The sequence below is a fragment of the Melitaea cinxia genome, chromosome 4 (assembly GCF_905220565.1).
Source record: "Melitaea cinxia chromosome 4, ilMelCinx1.1, whole genome shotgun sequence".
Lineage (NCBI taxonomy): Eukaryota > Metazoa > Arthropoda > Insecta > Lepidoptera > Nymphalidae > Melitaea > Melitaea cinxia.
Window position 1 is genome coordinate 2,993,662 of NC_059397.1, and position 26,832 is coordinate 3,020,493.

Below are 26,832 nucleotides of genomic sequence, written 5' to 3' on the forward strand. Positions count from 1 at the left end.
AAAATATAGACGCCTGCAACACCAGAAACATTTTTCAAGTTTTCAAATATAATATCTAATAAAATATGACTAGTTAGGTAGCTAAAATAGTTGACTACATTTCCTACCTTTCCACTACTTCGTCTGGAATGGCAGAACCATTGCAATATGTTAAGTCCAGCAGTTGTTCAATTTAGCGCATCATCCCACAACCAATTCTCGTCTTTACCTGTAAAGTATAAGGTTTATTATTTCGTGAATAATTTTGACACAATGCTTAGCGTGCGGCTACGCCTACATATAACCTACAGTAATTAGGAATCTTACCACAGCATGCTGCGGTCACCTTTAATTAGGACTGTATTTAGCCTCCTGTTTCATAAACAACTGTAAAACAAAGTTAAATTTATTTCAGATGAACGAAAATAAGTATATGATTACTATGATTTACTTTAAGCCGCATTAATTTACTTATAACTGGTTTTGACTAGTTTCGTGTCAAAATAATCAGACTTGATTACGAATCCCCTTGTACCCTGTGAAAGGGTACAAAAATGGCAGACAGTTGGAATTTTTTTTTTCATGTCATATTTGTTCACGGCTAATACGATTAATGGTATTATTATAGTGTATATAAAAAAAGGAAAGATTGTAAATAAAAACATCATACCCAAACTCCGCTCATTTTCCCAGGTGTTCATAAAATAAGCAATAGTAGTATAATAGTAGGTTAGATGGGAACTCACCCAGTGTGGAAAAAAAAAAAAAAAAAAAAAAAACGATTAATGGTTATTTACATTATTCCGATTAAGGTTTATTTTAATTTTTTAATTATCTTCTTTGTATCTTTTCATGTTCTATTCCTTAGAAATTAATGTGTTTTGCTCTTTAATCAAATGAATAAAAACATTTACGCAAACAAGGAAATTAAAATTTTACTTTATACAGGTCTTTCTTTCTCTCTTATGAAAATCGATTAATACGTCAAAGAATTATCTTTCAAAAATATGTTAATGTAATAAATCATGGCAAATGTATGTCATATAACAATCTAAAGAAAAAAAGAAACTAAAGCACCGTTTTTTTTAATAAGATATTTAATTTTTTCATAACACATCTAGATGTTCATCATATCAGCTCACGGACGCCCACTGCTAGGCATAAAAAGCCCCCTCTAATGTTTTCCACGACGATCGGTCCTGCGTAGCATGCATCCAGCGTCTTCCTGCGACCCTAACCAGATCGTCGGTCCACCTCGCTTGCTGCGCACGCTTGCGGCGCCCAGTACGCGGTTTGTACTCGAGAACCTTCTCGCCCCATCGGCCATCTGTTCTTCAAGTTATTTGCCCTGCCCATTGCCACTTCAGCTGTGCAATCCTTCGAGCAATATCAGTTACCTTGGTTCTCCTAAGGATAGCCTCATTTCTGACTCTATCACGTAGGGAAATACCGAGCATTGCCCTCTCCATCGCCCGCTGAGCGACTTTGAGCCTTCTTATGAGGCCCATATTTAGCGACCACTCTTCGGATCCATATGTCATCACACATCACTGGAAATAGACACTGTTTGAAGACTTTTGTCTTCAGACACTGCGGGATATTGGACGCGAAGATAGCATCTAGATGTTACTAAAGATGATTACCTAATGTTATAACTGAGTATGAAGTGGTACACAAAAAAATATATATAACAAGCTTGAACGAAAAATATATTAGCACTTATTTCGTTATTTTAATAAACTTATGAAATACTACATTTTCTGCACATTATTATCTGCGATAAATAGGCAAAGAATATAACATCGTACAAGTCGATAGCATCAAAATAACTAGGATTATCTCAGTAATAAAATAATTTTCAAATAAAACAAAGCTTAAAGTAACTTTAAATAACATTTTACAGAGATGAAACATTGAACATAGGTGTTGAATTCGCTTAGAAGTTATTTGAAGAAGTTTACTAAACTATGCCCACGAGGGCGGACCAAGTTTCAGTACTGGTTGTTAAAGTGAAGCTGGATAGACGTTAAATTAAATACTCGTTATTTGTTAGAAGTTTTAATACTATAGGTACTATAATTATGGTGTTATGTCGCTGTAAATTATGAAGCATTTTATGCTTAACAATATTCAATTTTAGTAGGGTAGTTCAACTTTAAGATAAGGTAAAAGTGTAATTTATGATAAAATTTAACTGTAGGTAGTTATATAAGTCTAATACTAATAACTATAAGCTGTGTTTAGTATGGTCAACGAAATGATATACTCCATCTATTTTCATTTCGTTTTCATTCTGTTATAAAATCTCTTTTTTACTTAGCAAAACAATGTTAAAGGTAAAGGCATACTATTACAAGCAGATCCACCTTAAATTTTTTTTCTTAACATTTTTGGTGACATGAAAACTCTTTATTAATATTTCATTTTAATTTTTTAATTTAAAATAAAAAACCTTTACATATCGAGCTACTGATAAAAATTCTCCCAGTCAGTCCGTGTCACTGCAGTAAATCATCGTCCGAAAAATTTTCGCCAACATTTATTGTAAGTAAAAATCGATGAGGAAGAAACCCTTTAAGGTCAAATGAGAAGCTTTGGGATAGTAAATCGTATACCATTAAGCTGAATGATGAAGCGATCCAACCTTAATGCATACATCAACGTATATTACATATGCGGTTTATAAATTGAGTAATGAGGTTAATAGGTGTTCTGAGTGAGTAATTTAGATGTCTCTTAGTGGTATACCGACGTGTTCATACAGTGGTCACATCAACAGTATTATGCTTTATAAGTATTTTTTGCATCCTGTATATAAATAACATAAAAACTTTATTACTATTGCGCAAGCCCGTTACACTGCTAGCTTTTTTTCTGTTGGGTAATCTGGAAGAGATCGCTATTTAGTGATAAGATCGCCCATTGCACTATATGTATCTAGAATTAAGGTTTGCTATGTATACTATCTTTAGTTGCAATAAAGTGGTTTATTATTATTATTATTATTATGAAAAGTATGAGTCGAACAAAAATTAAGTAACAATAACCTACTTACTGACCGCCAATACTATACTGACATGATTTTTTTCAATGAATGAATCTTTTATGTTGCCATTCATTTCTTCATTCATGATTATTCTGACACTTTAAAATAAATATTTCGATTGTATAAACACGTTTCACCAACCCGCATTGGAGCAGCGTGGTGGATTAAGGTCTGATCCTTCTCCTACATGGGGAAAGAGGCCTATGCTCAGTAGTGGGATATTACAGGCTGAAGCGATAAACACGTTTACAAGACTATTAATCCAATTTTAAACATACATTTTATCTTTAAAGGTTTGCCATTAAGCTTTTTTAAGCATGCCACGTTTAACTGTAACATAAAAAGATAAATAACCGCACAAAACGTAAATAAGCGTACTCTCCGAGGTATGATGGGGAGACCTACAAGGACTTATATCCAAACCGAAAAGAGATATTTGCACAAATACTAATATCAAATCGAACCCGCAAACCTTCGATGTTTAGGTGCGTTCGTGGCATACCACCGATACACCAGGGCGGTTGTTATATACGTAGAGCTTCATTTTTGACTAGCCCTTTACTTTAGGAACAGGTGACCGTGGGTGTATGTTGTAAATATTTATTTATTTATCATAACTAAATTGATGATCAAATCTAAATAATACTTTTTGCCTTTTATATGTATATGTGTCATAGTTAAACATCACGTGATTCTACTAACTTAACTCGCAAATAACGTTTAAGGAACATATAAAGGATATATAATACCTTCATATCACAAAGGAACGGGATAAAAGAAGTGATTTGTTCAAATCAACCTACAAATAAATTATAAGAACAATGCGACCAGAGAATCTATATAATTCACTTCCAGATCATTAAATCGTGATATATTGACTCGAAGAATGACTCGGTATATGTACGTTCAGTGTAATTCTTGTAATGTGGTAGCTTTTTATTACATTAGGGCTTACGAAAGATCCGGAATGTTCCGTTTATAACCGGTTATAACCAGTTATGGTATCCAACGTGGACGAGGCGAACGATGTAGTTATTTCTCTATTGTCTGTTACAATATTACTAAGCTATTTTTTTTTGATGAGATAATATTAGAATCTACTAGACTGACTTCAAGATTGTTACGTTTTAAAAGCTTATTTATTAATAAATCATAATTATAAAATTTATAGATGACGCTTAAAATAACATCAAAACAATAATAAATCATAAAAATGTGTGTTTGTTTGTGAGGCGACTAAGGGATAACACAGTTCCACTACCACCTTAGAACATAAGAAGAAAAGTGTAGAAAAGCGAAGTAAAGAGTAGTTGTGTAATCAAGCGTAGAGAGGGACGTCACCTATGTATTATATGGTCACTGCAACAGGTAACTGGATTGACAGTGTACGTATAGTGGCTGACATCGAGTGGAAATTACGTAATGAGCTTAGTGACGAGCTGTTACAGAGGTTAGCCGTGTGGCTACGGCAGTAAAGAATATAGCCACCCCCTTCCTTCCTAGCGCCTCCTACGCACCCCCGTTCGTCGTCTGCGGACGGAGGCCTCGTCGGCGGCCTCCTCTCTCGTCCGCTCATCACTCTCCTTCTAAGTCAGTGCTGTGGCTAATAGAAAAATATTACGTTTCTGTCCGGGATCTGAAAACACTTACAACGAAAATATAAATCAACAAACTATGAAAAGATCTATATACCCTATACATACATTAACTTTCATGACTGGGGATTGAAACTATGATCTCTAGCACGATAGCTAGCTGCTACAACTACTGCGCTAATATCGTAGTATAAAGTGCACCTTGTGTCTATTACATGGCCACTAATACAGTTACAGAAGGTAAGAATTTTAAAGGTTTCCCAAATTTATTTTCATAAATTTGCCTAAATGTAACAAAAAATAAATAAATAAATAAAAGGTAATTTCTTTTAGTAACTTAACTACCAAACATTCAACTGACATAGCATCCGTGTGTTTATATAAAATAAGTCCCTTACGATACAAAGAGAGAGTTATTCTAATTTCATTCGACCTTAAAAAGGGTTGAGGGAATCATAATATATGAAACGTTTTACGTTAAAACTTGTTACCTGTTGAACTCGTATTAAAATAACATTTCGGCTAAGATAAAATCATGGTTGTATCATTACAAAAATATTATAATCAAAAAATTTGATTTATGTTGCAAATTTCAGTAGAATTCTCATATTGGCATATGAGAATTCTACTCTTCACATCTGTAGGTTACTTAAGCCTTTACTATATTTAGATAACAGTCTATTCAATTTCAAACAAGACGTGTTCTAAATTTAACAGTTCGTTAACAAAACGAACCATTATTAACTAGGTTCTCATTTCGACTGTATATATTTAAATTTAATATTTTATATATTATATTATTATATTAATATTATAATATTTATTATAATATTATTTACGTTTCATTACTTTTCGATATAAATTAAAGTCAGTTTCTTTTATGTTTGCGAGCAAGCATGATTATAAGTATATCAGCTTAGCATTATATAGCTTAGACAGCTGACTGATATAATTATCATTCGGATAGTAAATGTTATGTATCTTTTAGTACAACATCGCATGTCATATTGTTAAAAGTATGTATATAAGAATATACCGCGTTGCTACTTAGACAGAATAAATTTATATATAAAAAAAGTGGAATTGACGCTCTTTGTATTTTATATTTTTATGACAAAGAGGCGTAGCAGTAAATTTCGTTGGTTTTCACTCGCAGCGTTTTATACGAAAATGTATTATTACAGTAATGTACATGATTTTTAAAAGTAAAAGCAGTGACTTTATTTACGGATTCTTCTGAATAGAAAAATAATTTAAAAATGACGATAATTAATTTATTTTCGACACTGGTTTCTGATTAATAAATAAAAATTAATATATGTTCAAATGAATTTAAAAGTAGTAGGGAGATACTAAGTATTTACCCCTGACAGCTGATAATTGACCACCGCTGTATAGCACTCTCGTCGAAACCACGAATCAATATGATGGGACCGGCAGCGATTTTAATGAGTTATGTTATAACATGTTATCTAAAACTTTCATTTCATTTATCTTGTACTTATTTTTAACCATTAAATGTCAAATGTTGTATTTTTATTCATAGTTAATGTATTATTCATTATGTTAATTTAAAATAAGTATGAAGGATGTTGTTATGAAACATTTCCTGCTCAAAATCTGAAGCATCCCGACTGAAGAAGTACCTCAACCTTACAGAAGATCACAGCTAAATAATACTGCTTTCAAGCAGTGGTGTGTTCCTGTGGTGAGTAAGTTGGACAGATCTCATGGGGAAGGCTGGAATGGGACAGGTAACACGTTTGCGATGACCTGTTAAGACCGAGCGTGTCCACAGCATGCTCGACAGCAAGCTCTCCTTCAGCGAGGCAAACGCCCACGCTGACCCGCTCCGTAGTAGACGACCAGGAAGATATTCACTCTTTCACCTTTCGCAATAGAGTAGGAAAAGGGCAATATATACCTCTCACTCCCAGTGGGGTAATAGAACGCTAACGTGTACCCATGCGCGCACTATAGGCGAATGTAGCCCGAACAGGCAAGCTAACGACACACCGTTATGAGCATGAGGGCACCGCTGGGTTTTACTGGGTATTCTGGCTTATCTTGTCGTACTGGAAGCCCCAAACTCCTGACGGCTTCACCGGTGGGGTGCGTAAAGGCATTTCTCAGAGTAAGAAAAGAAAACACGTTGCATTATGTTGCAGGCATCTGTATATACTTTAAAAGAAAGAAAGAGTTTTTTTTATCTTATAACATACACACGTTCGTTTGTTCCTAAAGTAAGCAACTTAATGCTTGTGTTACAGGTAACAGCCGACTGTTATAACTATATATTTTTTTTTATAAATATACATAGAAATAATACACATATAAATATATAAATACAAATATTACACCCAGACTCAGGCGGGAATCGAACCCGCAACACACGGCACAGGAAGCAGAGTCGCTACAAACTGCGCCAACGGGCTAGTCAACTTTAACGATAAAGCTTATTTTAAGACGTCAAAGTATACTTTAGAAATGTAACAGGAATTTTAAACATAAATTTAATAAGTTATTAAAACTTTTTGTAAGCAAAGCCGTGAAGCATAACCAGGTCTGTTTTTTATTTGAGTATTCAGAAGAACGAGTATCGGAACTTTATTTCACGTTATAAACGAAAATCATTCAATTTTGTATAGTTCATTCCTATAGTGTGTGTTACTTGTTTATAGATTTTTAACAATTGTATGCAGAATTTATGAGGAAATATCATATTTCACGAGAATGCCACTTCAGACCGAATTTCATTTTAAACTGTATTTGCTGATGCTTTCGAAACACGAGAACAAGTGACGTAAAGTGGTATACGTTCTGTTTTTAACAACTTAATTTGAATTTAAAGTATAAACGTATTATTTTCGAGTACGTTTATTTTAATTACTTACTACTTTTTCTGATACGATAAAACTTGTTTAGCAGTGTGGCTAAGACTGAGGTGGCGAATGCTAGCGCGACCCCATCTCGCCCCACCCAGGCGAACGACTGCTCACACGTGGTGGTTTTTTAGTCAGTAGGAGTCTGACATAGCCCTCTGACGCCCCCACGCCGGATGTTATCCATGATGGATTTTTCCCACGTAAAAAAAGGTTAGATTATAGCTACTTATCTATCAAAATCAAAATAAAGAATAACTTTATTCAAATGGGCTTTAAAAGCACTTACCTCCTGTGGACGTCATCAATAGCGACTAAGTAATAAGAAAGCCACTACAGACTTAGATCTGTGAAAGCTGATAGATGGAATAATCGTTGAACAGCTTGTAAATGCACAGATCACAGATTGGCTGTAGCGTCTCGGGCACGACAAAACAAATCAATGGTCACCAACCTGCTGCGCAGCCTAGTGACTAGGGGCATTATCCAATTGTATTCTAATAATACGAGTCATTAGTCAGAAAAGCCGTAAGTTTAAAGGCAATGTTTAAAGGCAACAATTTTAAGCCCTAAATAAACTAAAATTGCTATTATTCTATTTATAGAAAACCACTGACCGAATTTTGAAGCTCAATCAAGTTCACCTCTGTAGGGTGAGTTTGATTTTAATTACTGCTAAATATTGGAAACATTTGTTGATTTTGAAGATACAAAATGTTCTAAAATTTTACTTTTACCATAATGTAATGCCAAGAAATTCGTAAAAAAAACTGGTAACGAAGTTTTGACCACTTTGACCATACGCAATGATTGTATATGATTTTTTGAACTTCCGTAGTCATATATATGACACACAATGGCTTATATATAAAACGAAATATTTATCTTGTTTGTAACTGTCAAGTTACAAAATAATCGTGGTTCTTGCAGTAGTACTAAAATATCGCAAAATCAAAATAACCAACAGTGTTTACAATTTGTTATCATATTTAAAAAAAAAAAAAAAAACGCTTCACACACAATGGCCTCCAATACGATTTTAACCTGTGTTGAGGTCCAAATACACTCAATACACAAGAAAAAAACGCGCAAACCACGACAAACATCTAATGGCCAATACAAATGTTTGTCATGTGCGGGTATCGAACCCGCGACCGCAAGCGCAACACTCAGTGTCTTTTTGCATTGAGTAAGCCGTACACAGTGGACTTTAAAAATATTATTTATTTTACAAATAACAGTTAGTGAGACGTAGACAATCCTAAAACAATTTTAAAATCTTTCAACATCTAGCCTTTGTAACGAAAAGTACAAGTATTTTAATTTATCTAATACTGTGTTAAAGTTTCTGTCCAATGAAATGTTCACCTGTCCACACAGATTCTGTCAAAAAAAAAAAAAAATGTATGTATTATATACCCAAACGTATTAAAGAGAGGAGCTATTATTATATTTCTAATTTCCAAACTTATAGTTAGTACTCGGTAATGTAAAAACGAATATATTCTAACCAGAAAAAAATAATTAAATGCAGATAAAATCGTGCATGACGTCTAATTTTCCTTATCTTCTATTCATTAAAAGTTTTTCTTAATCATTAAACTACGCTACGAATGTGCCAACATATTTACGTGTTATTTTGTTATTACGTCATGACTCATTAGAGTTAAGTTACACCGGAAATAACGTCATACCCGGTTCGCAAATAAAACAATTTTAACTAAATATTCATGAAATTTAAATTGGATATCTAGATATGAATGTTTGAGCTTTTTAGAGGATTTGCTGTTTGGGATCTCGCCTTAATATTATCCAGCGTGATTATGATGGGACCGGCAGCGATTTTAATGAGTTATGTTATTACACGTTATTTAAAACTTTCATTTAATTTATCTTATATTCATTTTTAACCATTAAATGTCAAATGTGGTATTATTATTCACAGTTATTGTATTATTCATTATGTTAACTAAAAACTATGATGATGATGTTTTTATGAAACATTTCCAGCTCAAAATCTGAAGCATCCCGACTGGAGAAGTACCTCGACCTTACAGATCACAGCTAAATGATAATGCTTTCATGCAGCGTTGTTGCTGTGTTCCTGTTGGTGAGTAATGTGACCAGACCAAAAAAAATATGTAGCTTTACCAGTCGGTTGTTACCTATAACACAAGCAATAAGTTACTTACTTTAGGAACAGAAGACCGTGTCTGTATGTTGTAAATATTAAAAAAGTGTTTTGATGATTCCTAATTTTAGTATCTTTTAAAATAAATTTCACATTCATTCTAACGTGTGACGGAAATGTCGTGTGCGGGCATCGAACTCGTAATCGCTATAACAGTCATAAGCTAGTGTTGTGACCGTTGCATCAATGCGTCGTCGTTTAAGTAGAACAAAAATAGGATCAGAAATAGAACTAATTTAAATAAATTTAGTAATTAGCATGGAAAATTTAATTAGACAGTTATATTTCACAGATATTCGGTGACCTAACTTGATTGTATATTATATATCACCTTTGCTTATTATGTCTTAGTTTAACTCTTACAAGGCTAAAGTTTCAAAGATTGTATGGTGTGATCAGAATGTGTTAACAACTATTAGACCGGGTATAAACAGCTTCGTTTTAGATATACCATATTTTAAAATCGTGTTTCGTGTAAAATTCAAAAATTTTACATTCTTAGTGCTTACATACAGACATTCTTAAAATTTAATTTAATTTTTGTTTTTAATACTACAATAATCAATACCGTCCGAAGTTAGCTGACACCCTAACTATTGTCTAAACTGATATCTCAATGTGCAAAATATACTAGAGATTTAATTAGGATCTAGGAATAATTTAGTAATATAGTTTAGTTTATCTAAAAATGTTCCTAAGTTGTTAGTACTAAATACATGTCATGTCCATAATTATGTATAATAAGTCCGTAAATACAGATTAAAAAAATAGTTATATGTATATCCGATATCGTATGCTAAAAATTCTGAAAATGATGACATGAGAAACTCACCAGCCCTTCTTATGTGTGTAAATTAGCAATTGAAGGTCTTGAATAATTAATTTGAAGACATTTTTACCATAACTTTATAGTAAGCGTAATCGACTTAGAGCGACCCAATTGCTTATACCCACTATGGAATCGCTCAAATGATATATTTGTGTTAAAAATATTTAATAAATAAATTTAAGAATACTATTTGATCTCAAAAAAATATATTTACTAAATTTTTAGTACTTATTCAATGAAAATACAGAACGGCGAATGTGACTCAAATCTTAATTTAAATAATTTCCAGTTGAATGCCTTAAACATATTTTATCTGTCTGTACTCTATGCGCTCTGTGGTTACAACATTAAGAATAAAGCCACCCCCTCTCTTCCTGTGGGTGTCGTAAGAGGCGACTAAGGGATAACACAGTTCCACTACCACTTTAGAACTTAAAAAGCCGACCGATAGCGGGATAACCGTCCAAATGCTGGCTTTGAAATACACAAGTCGAAGACGAGCAGCAGCGTCTTCGGCGCTACAAAGCCAGTCCTGCGGTCACCAAGCTGCCTACCCAGCTTGGTGACTATGGGCAAAACACATGAGCTCACTCCATTTTTGGCGCGAATTTGTGGAGGCCTATGTCCAGCAGCGGACTGTAATAGGCTGAAATGATGATGATGATGACTCTATACGCCTTTTGCTACTAATGTTCAAATTAAAACATGAACTTATAGACGCCTTACGTCAATTAATATTGAAATAAAATTAATATTATCAAAGTAATTTACAAGTGATTGTTCTGAAAATTATTTTTCATTTATAAATTATAAAGTATGTATAAGACGGTAAAGGTTTTCAAAACATTTCTTATTCTATTTACAGGTAAGAGAAGTGACCTGAATCTCGGCTGGATTGAATTAGCGCCGCTCCTGCCGGCTGAGCTGTTCGCAACTGCTTCTTGTAATCTGCTTTTAATTATAACAGCTTTCAACCTAACGAAATAAGCTTGAGTTATACGAATTTTAATTTCAAAGCGCATAAAGTATTTTCGTTTTAGTATTATTTAATTACACACAAAAGTTATAAATAGACGAGTCGAGAAAGATCTAGAATGCACTACGATTAATTTTTTACAATTTTTAATACGAATTTAAATCTTAATTATTTCTCTTTTATTGTACGGAAACAGAAAACATTGATCTAGTTTACACAAATAATTCAATCAAAAATTCGAATTTGACAATTTTTTGATATATTTTTTACTCTACATTCTAACGTAATTTTATCGTGACATAAAAAAGAATCGCATTAAGGATGTTAACGTCTATTGAAACGGGTTCGTTTTTTCAATTCAATACAGTTTTAAAGGGGTCTTAATTTAAAAGAACTTAAGCTAACGACCTCCATACACATTATTATCTCTCTACTGAATATCCGTATGAAAGCAACCTCTATTCATCTGTGAAATAGCCGAGTGTTTACGTAACGGAATTAAGATGGCAGCCAAGCTTCCTATAATACATATTCGTTAATATGTTTTGTTGGTATTGTACCTTCTTTTGCAAGAATTTGAGAGAACTAATGATTTTTTTTCTTTACTATTTGGCCTTATTGATACTTCTATGAGGATATAATTATTATATTTTTATTTTGTTCGTCATTATTGTATTGTGGTTGCAGTGTTTACAAACTAGTAATAGCAATTATTTTTATTTCAATAATGAAAAATGGCAGTATCCGTCAACCCCCCAGTAGAGTAGCGTGGTAGGTTAGACCCCAATCCTTCTCCTAAATGGAGAAAGAGACCTATGCCCAGCAGTGACATGTTACAGACGTAATCGTTATTTCATTATTTATTTCAATATGTAAATAATGAACCAAAACTATATTAAGAAAATATAAACATAATATTATAATTTTTTTCACAAACAACCTTGTAGTTTTTTCGAATAATAATAAATCTTTTGCTTCTGCAAGAACAAGAATGTATATTAATCATAGGCCATTAATTAGTACAATTAGGTATGGAAACGTAAAACGGCAACGAGTGAAAAGTGTCTGAAGAAAAAATTCGATCCAAATGAATTTAATATAAAAAAAGGTCTGGTCGCCACAAATCAAAGAATTTGCCGAATATCTGTCCATAACTAACTGTATCCAATATTTTTTATCTCCAAAATGTATGGATGAGTACATATAAATTTTCAACGTTACACATATTTTCGTATGGAATATCGTCCCGGTCGATTGCCGTGTGATATATTTTGAGGTTTAGGTAAATCCTTTTCCTTTGTGACGGTAATACGTCCTGAGGGTTACTTTTGTTTTGTTCCGGGACTTGATTGAATGTTCACTCCCTTATTTATAAGAATTGAATATTTGTCATCCAATTTTTGTATTTTGGACACGACAATTTTATTTTTCGGGCAACCCAATTTATTTCATAAAAAGAAATATGAAGACTACATTTTAATTTTTCCTTTCGGTTCTTAAGTTGGATTCACATTAAAATATTTATGATTCGGAGATGTATTATTTATTTATACAGTTTTACTTTCAGAAACAGTCTTATTTTATTACTTTTTTATAATCTTAATTTAATTTCAAATTTAATATAATTAAAATATATATATCGGTCCTGGTCGTTATCATATACACCTTATAGCGATCGTTGCTTACAGTAGAGAGAATACATCCGCCAACTCGCAATGGAGCAGCTTGGTGGATTAAGCTCTGATCCTTCTCCTATGTGAGGAAAGATGCCTATGCTCTACAGTGGGATGTTATAGGCTGAAACGCGAATTTCTCGCGAGATCTATAAATTATTCGAGTTCTTAAAACCATCCGTTAAGTACCCGAACTTATTGTTATGTGAACTTAGTGTTTGCCTAATATTTTGTGTATGTTTACTTTTCAGCGCCGGAGTTTATTTAAGATTTTACGTTACTTTCGACGTTTTGCCTAGTCTAGACCAAGATTAAAACTTTCTTTCTCGCTTCATGCTTCATTAAAATACCCTCTTGTATAGAAAATTAAACCGCGCCGTTAAATTTTTAATGAAGTATTATTTCCCCGTGGAAAACTTAGCTGGTCGGTGATTAAAGTTCGTAACATTGTTCCACTCTGTAATATTAAATTGTAATACATACGGTTTATATAATACACGAGCAACAAATCCGGAATAAAAGTAATAAAATATTTTTACCCTAGCCCTAACTACTATCGTATTGATGGATGCAAATATGGTGACCAATATGATGGTATGGTGATTGGATAAACGTGAATTGAACTAATCGCTTTTGATATTAAACACAGGTGTAGGCGTTAGGCAAATCTAACTTCACCTATGTCTGTACGTAGAAACTAATGTTTTTATCGATTTTGATTCTAATAGTTGTTACTGCCGTACAGTAATGGCTGCGATAAACTATATCATGACCTAGACTGCGATATATCAAATTTGAATAGGACTGTTGAAAATTTTCATACACATTTTTATTTATTTTTTTAAAGTTTAGTTTATATTTCTTGTGCATTCGTCAAAATTATTATTAAAAAAAACAAAAAGCATATTTTTTTGAAGAGCTTCATTCAGATATGATCTTAGATTTAGACGTGATAATAGGATTTAATGAAAATCTATAAAACTACTAAAATTATTTTAGGCTAACTTAAGTTTCTCTCAGGCAATTTTTTTTTTTTTTTTTTGATGTAGACTATAATTATCACATCATTATTACAGACAGTTATTTTACATCACAGCAAAAAAATAAAAGTAATTAAAACTAAAACAAAAATATTAGTTAATTAATTTTTATTTTCAAAATAGCTGTACCCTGCTAGCGTTGCTACGCTTTTTTTGGCAGTACCAAATCAGAAACCTTTGTGGGCTCATGCACAACACTTTTTTGAAGATCATAACATGATAAAATACATTGTTTACAATTCTATAAAGGACATACAGACAAACCAGACAAACATTCATTATATATATAGATGAAATTTCTTGTTGGTGCTATTTTTTTCTGATATAATTCCATGGTCCGAACAATGTAAACAATTTCAAGAGTCATTTTATAGTCACGAAAACCGGTCACGGTTCGCTGATGCGGACTTTTGAATAAGAATATTTCTTTAGCCGCCTCCGACACTCCGTTGCACTTCTTGAAAACCTCAATTGATAAACGAAAAGCAATTTCCGGGGTAAAAGTTATATATATTTTTATTTATATTTCGTGCCCAATATAATTTTCAAAAGTATTATTTTATCTGTACGTAAAGTAGATTTGTTTTTTTTTTTGATTTTACGTCAGACAAACGATTTTTAATTTTAGTATGAGCTGTTTACAAATATTCTATGGAATTCATTAGACGCTAGTAATAAAAAGAAGGCGGTTTTAATCTTGAATTTAGATTTGTACTTAAAAATTACTAACCAAAAACTGCGTTGTTCGACATAAAATCTTAGTGCTAAAATTTAATTGGTAGTTATGCTAAAGTGCCTCACAAAACTTATGTTCATACAGTTATTGACGAAATAAAATATATTAAAAGTGAAATGACTCACCTACGGTAATACACTAAATTACAATAAATTAATTGTTAATTTTGCGCCTCAGACTTAAATAAGTAAGCAAGTAAACATTCTTCATTCTTCAAATTAATCCACGTGTAATGAAAAAAAAACCGATTTCAATTACATCGACAAGTAATACAACTCCGAGAGTCCGGACCAAATAGCTTTATTGGTTTGCGATAGATGGCGTAAAAGTAAAAAAGTAGTTATCAGATCTCGATCAAATTAAAATGGGACTACAGGATAAGTATCGGCTTTTGATTAAAATAAGAATCATCAAAATCGGTATATGGAATGAAAAGTTATGCGGTATAATGCAACAGGTAGGATATATGAACTGGAGACGAACTTCACCCATCTGTTGCAACGGATGAAAATTATTTTGTATTTATTTTACAGGGTTGCCTGAAAAATCCTGACCAGGCTATATTTAATTCAAAATTAAAAAAAAAATCATCTTTATTTAAAAACGTACTTACGAGTTTAAAAAGTAAATTTAATACCTACCGACAGTTAGAAGCCTGTAGAAGATATAAACGAGGGGTTCTCAATTATTTTCCTGGCATAACTACTGGGTTGGCAGGTATAAATAGGTATATTAATGTTCTAAATTGTTCTAAATACTTTCATCCACATGCTTAATAAATAAAACTTACATCGAAATGGGCGCTGTTTCATCACAAATACGATGACATAGGGTTGCCTGCTAAAAGTCTGGTTTGAATTGCGGGTGCCGACTATGTAGCCTGGTCAGGACTTTTCCAGCTATCCATTTTTATCCATTAAGCATGTGACATTTTTATCCATTAACCATGTGGGTGAAGATCACGTCTAGTTTGTATCTTAGATTAAAAGTAGGTCGAAGAAAAAATTGTTAAGTAAATAATCATTATTAGATATAACTCGAAAAGTATTGGTTACATTAAATCAAAAATTTTACTAAACTAGACATTAACAGACTTAGTTAATTTACAACCTAAAATAAGAGGACATGTAAATAAAACTAAATATTAATTTTGAACTTATTATTGACATATAATTTTTTTTGCTAAGTTTGACACTGAGTAATTAACAGGACCTGATTATTATCAGTCCAAAAATAAACATCGTCTTTTCGTATTATAATTTTTACATAATTTAGAAATTACAAAGGAAAATATATTGAAATCACACGGTTCATTTTGGTACAATTCAGTCTCAAGTTTTTCCTTTTTAATAGACCAAAATTTACAGAAAAAAAGATACTTCACAGATATATGTGGAGCACTAAAAGAAAATTGTTTTTTCACACGCGCAGAAGGAAAATCAAGTATGTCTTCTTAGTCTGCGGGACCAAATGCTGCATAATTTTGTTCCGGCTGGTCTGTCAGTAAGATTACGGTTGAAGTTGACGAGGGGGTAAATCAGCTTAGAACTCTGCTGAACTGTCATATGCAGTTCTCTTGGTAGTAGGTCATTTTAAACTCATCATAACAATTTTGGATGAACCAATCTCTTCAAAAATCGGCAATTTTGTTTAGGTCACTGACTTTGATCGGTTTCGGAGGCTGAAGAACGGGCTATGTTGGAACAATGATTTTTTTTGCCTTCTGCTCAAACACCTTTCATATGAATAATTAAAAATCGTAAAGGTCAAATAAAAAAATAACTTTTAGACTGTATTTGACTACCTTCTAGTAGATAAGAAACGTTATAATTTTTCGTATCAATATATTACGTGTCTGCCGGGACTCGATACTAGGAACTTTGAAATGGTAAGCATGTATTATTCTTCGATCCTAAATGGTTAGTTATTATACAAAAATAGGAATGTACGAAAATCGTTCTCGAAGTATCATTGAAAAATGGAAAATTTAAAGTTATGTTTAACAGATACTAAGCAAATGTAAATTATATACATAAGGAAATTCACACCTACCCTGTCGTATGCATTTACGACTCTGAGACACCTATACCTCGTAACACCAAAAGTTAGCACGGTGCGGTCTACCGGCCGCGAGTATTGGGTAGCGGAAACCATTTTAGTAAGATACTGAGCGAGGACTACAATATGCCACATTTAGAAATGGTAACGGTTAGTTTGGTCAGCGGTGTCTGATAAACTACCACCTCAGTCGCAGAAGGTTAAAAGCTCTTTGACATGCTAAGCTGTAATTTAATCACAGTTTTAATAATTATCATATAGTGTGATATCAATAGTAAAAAAAAATCTACTACAAATATTCGCTAACAATTATTAAAATATATATTTGTATTTGGCTCTTCATTTTAATGAAACTCTATGATAGCTTTCGCTGCATAAGCACCATGCTTTTAATTCTGGAAAATAGTCCATTCATTAAACAGAGAACATATTTTTTTAATTTACATATGAAATGTTCATAAACAAAGTAGAACACGACCACAGCTGTTTGTGAAAAAATATATTAATTAGTAATCCTTAATAAATAACAACTTCTGAGAACTTAAGAGCTTTGTGATTCAATATAGGATATTAGTAAGCTCTCATCTAAAACTAATAACAAAAATTAGTAAAACGATATAAAGAAAAGACAATTTTTGACAATTTATGTATTAAGCAATTTGGACATGTGATGTGGATGCACACGTATATAATACATACATATTATATATTATGTACATACAACGCGATCACGATCTGGTCTTAGCATCTAAAACTCCAGTAAATACGTAAATTAAATCAAGAAAAACTAACTCAAACTCTAGTGCTGTTGAAACACTGTTGTTGTTCCATTTCATTGTATATCTTCATCTCTACAGCCTGGCTACATCTTTTTGTCGCATCTGCGGTCTTATTAGACCGTCATAAAACTTACGTATCTCAAAGTTTAATCAGGCAAAGTGATGGAAGACCAGTGTATAAATTTTGAAACACCTCTTAAAGTTTATCGTCACTAATTTGTTCGATTTATTTCAATAAAAGATAACAGTTCCACATGTTGTATTGAAGATGATTTAAAGACACTTTAAGCCTAAACCCCTTCTTGAAATATTTCATAAATTATTTGATAGTTTATAAAATCGCTATATCCTATGACTTGATTTTGCATTTTGCCATAACGTTTCCAGGTGTGGGCGAATAACTGAGTCGTCGCAATGCGGTATAAGGGATATATTCATAATATTATTGTAGTAGAGCCACCTAGACATGGCGAGGAATCAAAATCTTTTCCCGCTATGAGTTCAACCGGACAGAATTTTTGTTATGAGGGAAAATATTTTCGAGCAACTCTTGCAGAAATGCAAACGATTTTGACGTTTTGACTTCGTTCAGACTTTTTATTTTATTTTTATTTTTATTAAGATTCTATTTTTACGGGAACAGTTAAATACTATAATGACAATAAATTTTATTTAATAAAATTACATACCTTTTTTTTTAGATCAGATATGTAATATTTTGACTAACCTATTACTATTGACTACATTATGTGAGTATTTTTGTATATATTTTTATACTTTATAGAAAGAAATAAGAGATTAAATAACTAAAAAAATATTAAAGTTGCGGGTACATAGGAATATGGGGAGGAATACGGGAATGAACTTTATTCTAAGCTTGTTCAGTATTTTTGGGTGACAAAACTATTACTGAATATTCTTCAATCAATCGTATTCATTGCTAGATAGTTTTCTATCCATTCATTAACATTTATTTTTTGGAAGTTGTAAGACATTTTTTAATAAAACATTTTAATAAAATCAAGATATGAGTAGTAACTATTTTGTGAAATAATATAATTTAAATATAGCTTTCAGAGTTTAAACTGACTTTCAAAAAGTTAGGTCTTATATTGATTGTCTGTGTGACTAATTAATATTTTATTTGGAAAAATAAATAATTTTACGTATGTGTAATGCGTTCTTCATCTTTATCATCAGATTGTCGTAGTAAATTGATTAAAGATCTTAAAAAAATTATTCTGGGCAACTTTTTGTAGTGAATTGTAAAAAAAGCGTACTTTAAACATAACTTTACATCAGCTTAGGCAGAAATATTAAAAACATTTCGGCTGTTTCTTCATTATTTAATTAAGAGCCATTTCACAAAAATCGGTAACAATCCGCGAAATTGTAATATTTTGACGTCGTTAATCTCAGTGTTGGATGCAATAATGTAATTTATATTCTTGAAATATAATAGAGCAACCTTTGTTGTAGTCGATAGTCAGATCAGAATTTTGATTTATATTATGTGTATAAAATTATTAACCTTTTCATCAGCCTCCTCCCTGGGTAAACATTCGCAATGTATACTTTGAAGTCCTACTTTTCAATAACCTCTACGTGGAAACCATTTTAAAAAAATACGTAATATGTGGAATATAATTTTGTTGAATAATAGAACAGGGTTTTATTCCATTTGTATCTCTATTAATCGATAAAAAAGAAATTAAAGTTACGAATATTTTCCAAATAAGTATAATTTTAAAAGCGATATTTTTCTTAGAAAACTAAGAAATTTTAACGAACTATCTTCATCAAAGTAAACTTACATCATTAAGAAATACAAAAAAAAAATTAAAAGATGTAATCATTTTTAATACATTTTATATTAAATAATAAAAAGATAGTATATATTACCACGCATCAAGCCCAGTAAATCAGTCGCGCACTAGCGCTCTTAGAGGTAAGGTCCACGCCAAATTCGCAGCCGTCTCTTTCGCTCACACGCGCCAAGCGCCTGTTGTTATAGCGGATAAAACGCATTTGATACTTTCATAATAAAATATAAATAAAATAAACATAATTACGAAAATGACTGTAAAATAATATAATGATAATTTCTGTAAACAAATGTATAATTTAATTTTCTTTTCTCACACTATCAATACAAATAGGCATTTCAATCATCATTCATTTCATCATTGTCTTGTTATTTGTTAATTAATATGTTTGTCGGTGTCGATGTCATAAAATGCTATTTTATTCATATCGTAAATATTATGTTGACGGCGATAAGGGTTGTTTATTGCTTGTTAGGTTTAAGCACAGTAAAACGACGTGTGGACTCTTTGACTGTTTATTTGTAACTGATGAAGTTGATGATGAAGTTGATGAAAGATGAAGTTCAAAAATTTGGAGATGCAGTGGACTGTATACTTATATATAATTATAACTAGGATTAGATGCTATGCGTTTAAACATTCCGCCCACCAAAGGATCTATCCTTTCAGTGACATTACAAAAATAAAACAAAAAACAATAAACTATAGTTGAATAATGTGCGTAGGCTTATGACATATTTTGACTTAATAATAAATGAAATAGAAATCACAATAGAAACAAAGATATTATAAAATAAAGATATAAACGATAAGTATTAATATTGTATGTAGTATTGCATTTACAGCTCCTAACCGCCCACCGTGCGATATTGTTTAATATTAATTTACTTATGTAGTTTTACGGATAAGTAGATTATTACCAAGCTAGGAATGCTCACTACGTACATAAAAAAGTAAGTAACTTATGATTACATTACATCTACATAACTAATGTAGGCACATTATTGAAAATGTATACAATTTATAAGAATAAAAACTAATTTTGTTTAGGTAACATACATAATTTACTCACTGGCCGTTTATAGACACCGTTTTTACATTTAACTGTTACAACACGAGTAATGCCATCTGGGCCTACATGCTTAAGAATTATTCTACCCAATATCCATTTACTTGGAGGAATATTATCTTCCTTTAGAATGACTATGTCATCGATTTCTGGTTCAGGATTCTTTTTATTCCATTTATATGTTTGGTTCAAGTTCACGAGATATTCTTTGTACCATCTGTTCCAGAAATCGTTAACTATTTTTTGTGTTAGCCTCCATCTATCTAAACTAGAAATATTACTAATTGTATAATTTTCATCGCTTAAATTTATTAAAGGTTCACCAATCAGAAAGTGACCGGGTGTCAGCGGAAGGGGGTTATTAGGGTTATCACTTAGTAAAGTTATTGGTCGAGAATTCAAACAGGCTTCGACTTGTGCTAGTACTGTGGCTAGCTCCTCATAAGTAAGGGCAGTATCCCCAATGACTTTTCTAAGATGAGTCTTGGTGCTACGCACGCCAGCTTCCCAAAGCCCGCCAAAATTAGGTGCATGAGGAGGTATAAAGTGCCACGTAGTACGCTCTAGCGCTAACAACTCTGCTATCTCACCAGGAATGGTAGACTTGGCATTATTAAACATATCTCTTAGCTGTTTATCTGCACCTACGAAATTAGTACCGTTATCACTATAAATATCGTGGCAATGCCCTCGTCTCGACGTAAAGCGTCGGAATGCCGCAATAAATGCCTTAGAAGTTATCTCGGTGACGGCTTCCAGATGTATGGCACGCGTTACCATGCAGATAAATAGGCATATATATCCTTTGTAAGATTTACTTCCTCTACCTGGTGAGAAACGAATGTTGATGGGACCTGCATAGTCCACACCGGCTGATTTAAAAGGTCGGTCGGCCTTTACTCTTACGTCAGGTAACTGACCCATTAGTTGCGTGGTATTCTTCTTAGAATACCTAATACAAGTAATACACTCACGGTAAATTTTCTTTGTACGGTCTTTTGCTCGTAAGATCCAGTATTTTGATCTCAAATAATTAAGCATAACTAGAGGACCACCATGCATTGTCCTAAGATGTGCTTCTTTGATTACTAATTTACTAAGATGACTTTTCGCAGGTAAAATGATCGGATGCTGTGTATCATAAGCTATTTGAGATCTTTGAAGACGTCCGCCAACTCTTAGTATTCCAATGTTGTCTAGAAAGGGACAAAGGTTGCGTATCTTACTCTTTTTCAATACGTAACCATGAGACTTTAACTGCTTTATATCATCGCTAAATTCAATAGACTGGACTTGTTTAATACAGTTATTTAAAGATTCTGTTAACTCCTTTGGGGTAATAAATTTAAAATAAGTTTCACGTTTGTCTTTAGGTAATTTTAAATTAATAAATCGTCTACAATATGAAATTACTCTTAACATTTTTGATAAACTAGAAAATTTTGTCCAAATAAATTCTTCTTCGGTATTGTGTATAACATTTAAAGACCTAACACGTTCTTCTTCTTGTGTATCTTCGATGTTAGTAACACCGATGCTCATATTTAGGTCCGACAACCATACCGGTCCATTCCACCATAGTGAATGATTTAACAATTCTGAACCTTGTAAGCCCCGTGACGCACAGTCAGCTGGGTTGATATCTGTAGATACATGCCCCCATCGCTCGAAATCTACAGTGTTTAATATATCTGATACCCGGTTGCTTACAAAGGTGCTCCACCTGCTGGGTCCACCCTTCAACCAAGCTAGTACAATAGTGGAATCGGTCCACGCAAATAACTTATTTTTTGGTACACACAGCACTTGTGATGTTTCTAAAATCAGTTTAGCTGCTAATGCCGCTCCGCAAAGTTCCAATCTAGGAATCGAGATTTGTTTTTCGATTGGAGCGACCTTTGTTTTGGACGTTATTAGATTAACGTACACTCGTTCTTCGTTTATGACTCGCATATAAACTGCTGCTCCATATGCGGCTTGTGATGCATCTGCAAACACGTGCAATTCTATACTTATTGCGTTACTATAGTGTAACCATCGTGGTATACTCAGGTTTTTGATGTACGCTAAATTCTCACGATATCGATTCCATTCTGCTAACAAAATATTATCAATAGGTTCATCCCATTCTAATCCTGACTTCCATAATTTCTGCATGATAATTTTTGCGATTACTACAACGGGAGCTATCCAACCCAAAGGATCATATAGCTTAGCTATTTCTGAAAGAATATGTCTTTTAGTTACAGGTTGTTTAGGCTCTGGCAAGTTTACTGTGTATTCAAAACAATCGGTGTCTCGATTCCAACTTAGCCCTAATACTTTAACAACACTATTAACCTTTAAAGGCAACTCATGATCATCACGCTTATTTTTTCCTATGTACTGTAAAAGAGCTTCACTGTTGCTACTCCATTTTTGTAGCTGAAATCCCCCAGAGTTCATTAAATTGTTCATCTCGTTGTAAATATTCGTAGCTTGTTCCTCTGTGTCACAGCCTGATAGTAAATCGTCCATGTAGTAATCCGTTTTTGTTATTTTTGCAGCAGTAGGATATTTTAACTGCTCCTCATTGGCAAGTGTCTGTAAAGATTTAACTGCAAGGTATGGTGCACACGCTGTGCCAAAAGTCAATCTTAAGAGTTTGTAGTGTTTAATAGGTTCGTGGGGTGAAGACCTCCATAATAGTCTCTGATAGTCTGTATCTTCATCTGCCACACGAACCATTCTGTACATTTTAATTATATCTGCTGTAATACAGATTCTGTGAGTTCTCCATCTCATTAATATATGACGTAACTCTTGCTGCAATTGAGGCCCAACACACAAGTCATCATTTAAAGAATAGTTATTAGACCCCTTGCAAGATGCGTCGAAGACTATACGAAGCTTTGTGGTTGACTTGTCCTCTCGAACCACGGCGTGATGAGGAAGATAGACAGCTGTAGGCTTATCAATTTCTGAAGAATCGACCTCTACCATGTGCTTTAAATTAATATATTCATCCATTACCTTGTAGTATTCTTCTCGAAGCTTAGGATTTTTAGATAATTTTCTTTCTAAGAAATTAAACCTTTTAGCAGCTATTTCTCTTAATTCACCGTATTGACATTTTGGATCTTCGTTTTTAAATGGTAACCTTACCACAAATCTTCCATCTTCGTCTCTCACAGTTGTGGCATCATAAAATTCTTCACATTTTTCTTCTTCTTTTGAGAATTTCTTTCGTATATTGTTTGGTTCCCTCTCTATTTCCCAAAATCGTTTCAGTAAATCATCGTCTTTTACCTGTGTATGTAAACTTGTGATTTGTTTTCTTGCTGACATGGTTTCTAGTGTCATCCTGCCAGACACCACCCACCCTAGGATTGTATTTTGTGCCACTAATTTTCCCTCAGGGTGCTTGATAATACCATCTAGCAGTACGTCGCCATAAACGTCAGCTCCAAGTAAAATGTCAATTTTACCTGGTGTTATGAAATCTGGATCTGCTAAATCCAATTTCCGAAGTTCTAACCAATTAGGATGTTTAAGATTACTGGTAGGTAACAGTGTTGTTAGCGTACGCATGACATACGCGTTTATTCTAATAGACTCATGGGGATGATGACGTGATTTCACACAAAACGAAACCATATGTTTGATCCTCGTTTGCCCTTCCCCTACACCGGACACCCAACCAGTCACTGATTTACGTGTAAGACTTAATAATTGAACAGTTGCCTCAGATATAAATGACGCTTGTGATCCTTGATCTAGCAAGGCTCTGATAATATGTTTACAACCATTCTTACTATTAACTAACACCTTAGCAGTAGCTAATAACACAGCATTGGTTTGTATACGCTCACTTAAAAAATTAGACACAATATGCGAATCATTAAATGTAGGATCGGACTTACCTATCGTCGTGTCACGAACTGTACCTGTAGCCGTGTTTGTTCCTTCGTTAGGCTTCTCGATTATTTCTTCTCTCTCGAAGTGAAGAAGAGAATGATGCCGACGACCACATCGTTTGCAGCACGTCGACTGTCGACACTTGTTCACCGAGTGCGATGGTACGAGGCAGTTGAAGCAGAGTTTATTTTTCTTCACATTCTCTTGTCTTTCTTTCATTGACATATCGACGAATGCTTTGCATTGATAAATGTGATGCTGGCTTCCACACATTACACATTTAATTTCACGCTCTTTTCCCTCCTTGGTGACATTCACGTGAAATGTTTTAGGCTTAGATGCTGGTTTCAGTTGTGATGTTTTTGACTTACTGATCTCGATCATCTCCAAAGATCTAAACCTAGACTCCAAAAAATTTCTCAAGTCTTGCCAAGTAGGTAGATCGCTTTTGTTAGTGCTCAACTGTTGTTCCCACAGTCTTAGTGATTCTGGATCGAGCTTGGACACGGTTAAATAGTTAATAATTAAATCCCACTTATCGGTCTCAACATCTAAGTTCTTTAACGCCTTTAAGCATGTTGAAGTTGTGTCTACCAAATGTCTTATAAAACTCGCTGACTCCGTATGTATGTATTTTTGCGCAAAAAGAACTTTTAAAATTGCATTACAATTATAACGCTTGTTGTTATAACGTTGTATTAACTCGTTCCAAGCATCAGCGTAGTTTGCATCTGTCGTAGAATAATTGCGTAAGATTACTTCTGGTTCTCCTGTTAAATTGCTTTTCAAGTAATGTAGTTTCTGTACTGGAGATAGTTTTGTGTTTTTATTGATTAGAGAATTGAATAAGTCATAAAATGTTTGCCACTCTTCATATTTGCCGCTGAATGTTGGTATTTTGATTTGTGGCAATTTAATATCACTGTCCGAGGGAGAGGAGGATGACCCTTGACCTACAGAAGTACTATGTATTGGAGCTTGTCCTGCAGCATCCAGGAACGGTTGAAGAGCTTCTTTCAAAGCCGACTTATATTGCACGTACATTTCTTGAAATACTTCGTATGACCTTTCTATAAAGTACGGATTTTTTCTTTGTTCGTCACTGGTAATAGATAAAATAATATTTTTGTGTCCGTCTTTAAAGTGAGTCCAAAGCTCTTCAAGCATTTCTAGCCTCGTTTCCAAATAAGGTCTCTTTATCCTATCCTTCGGTGTCTTTTTGTAGTTTTTCTCTGCATTCTTTAAGTTATTTAATAATTCATTTTGATAAATCAAAAGATCTTCCATCGTAATATTCGTAATATAATTTCACACGGTAAAAATACAAAGTTTTCTATTTATAGATGTGGAATATTCACAAGGGTCGGTTGAGTTACACACTGTTACGTAGCACTTATAGTTAGTTTTTTTTTTACCGTAATCCGGTCACACACTGAATATTATAAGCACTGCAGTAACGTTCTTGTTTTTGTAGCCGTTTAATATTTTAAACGAAGTCAAAGTCCAACCACTAATATAACAACAAACAACGAACGCCTTTTAATTTCTTATCGCTATTTTTTTGTGCACGCTAGTCTGCCGCAGGTATGCAACAAAAAATCCGAATCGAAATAGGACCAAATGTTGACGGCGATAAGGGTTGTTTATTGCTTGTTAGGTTTAAGCACAGTAAAACGACGTGTGGACTCTTTGACTGTTTATTTGTAACTGATGAAGTTCAAAAATTTGGAGATGCAGTGGACTGTATACTTATATATAATTATAACTAGGATTAGATGCTATGCGTTTAAACAATTAGATTCATTCGTAAACTGAAAAAACTAAATCAATTTAAAAAAAATTGTTTCATAAAATTGATTTATTATTTTTATTTTAAATTTATTGACTGTTGTTTTATAACATACTTGAAATTTTTAACAAATTAATTATGAAAAAAACATTTTATACCATAGTTATTAATTTTTATTATACATTAGAAAATGATCAGAAAATGACGATGGTCTTTTGGTTGTCACAATATACTTCGACGGGCCCGAAGAACAAAATCGTATCTGCAAAATTACCAAATTACAGTACGTAGCTTAGAAGTTCTGCTGAAATACAATCATTTACTACTTATGCAAATAAAGATGTTGTTTGGAAAATCATTGTAAAAGCTAATCAGGAACTTTGTTTATTTATTTCTACATGTTTATAAAGACTTTAACTTTTATTTTAGGCTAAATTTAATTCTTATAATATTATAGGGATTTGTTC

The 26,832-nt window shown here is 33.0% G+C and overlaps 1 protein-coding gene across 1 annotated transcript; it reads right to left on the bottom strand.

The window, feature by feature from the left end:
- Positions 1-1,413: 1,413 nt before the first annotated feature.
- On the bottom strand, positions 1,414-25,863 carry LOC123670134. Its single transcript, XM_045603640.1, has 3 exons — positions 21,507-25,863; positions 21,084-21,323; positions 1,414-1,529 (listed from the first exon to the last, which is right to left on the bottom strand). The coding sequence occupies exons 1-3, from the start codon at positions 25,861-25,863 to the stop codon at positions 1,414-1,416; spliced, it is 4,713 nt and encodes a 1,570-aa protein (XP_045459596.1).
- Positions 25,864-26,832: the final 969 nt, after the last annotated feature.

Bases quoted from the DNA above. Each gene is read 5' to 3' on its own strand.
- LOC123670134 (XM_045603640.1), bottom strand. From the start codon at position 25,863: ATGGAAGATCTTTTGATTTATCAAAATGAATTATTAAATAACTTAAAG. The intron at 21,324-21,506 runs GTAGAGGAAGTA...CTAATTTCGTAG, and splicing joins CAACATTCGTTTCTCACCAG to GTGCAGATAAACAGCTAAGA. The intron at 1,530-21,083 runs GTTTGAATTCTC...GTCTATTTCCAG, and splicing joins ACTAGCACAAGTCGAAGCCT to TGATGTGTGATGACATATGG.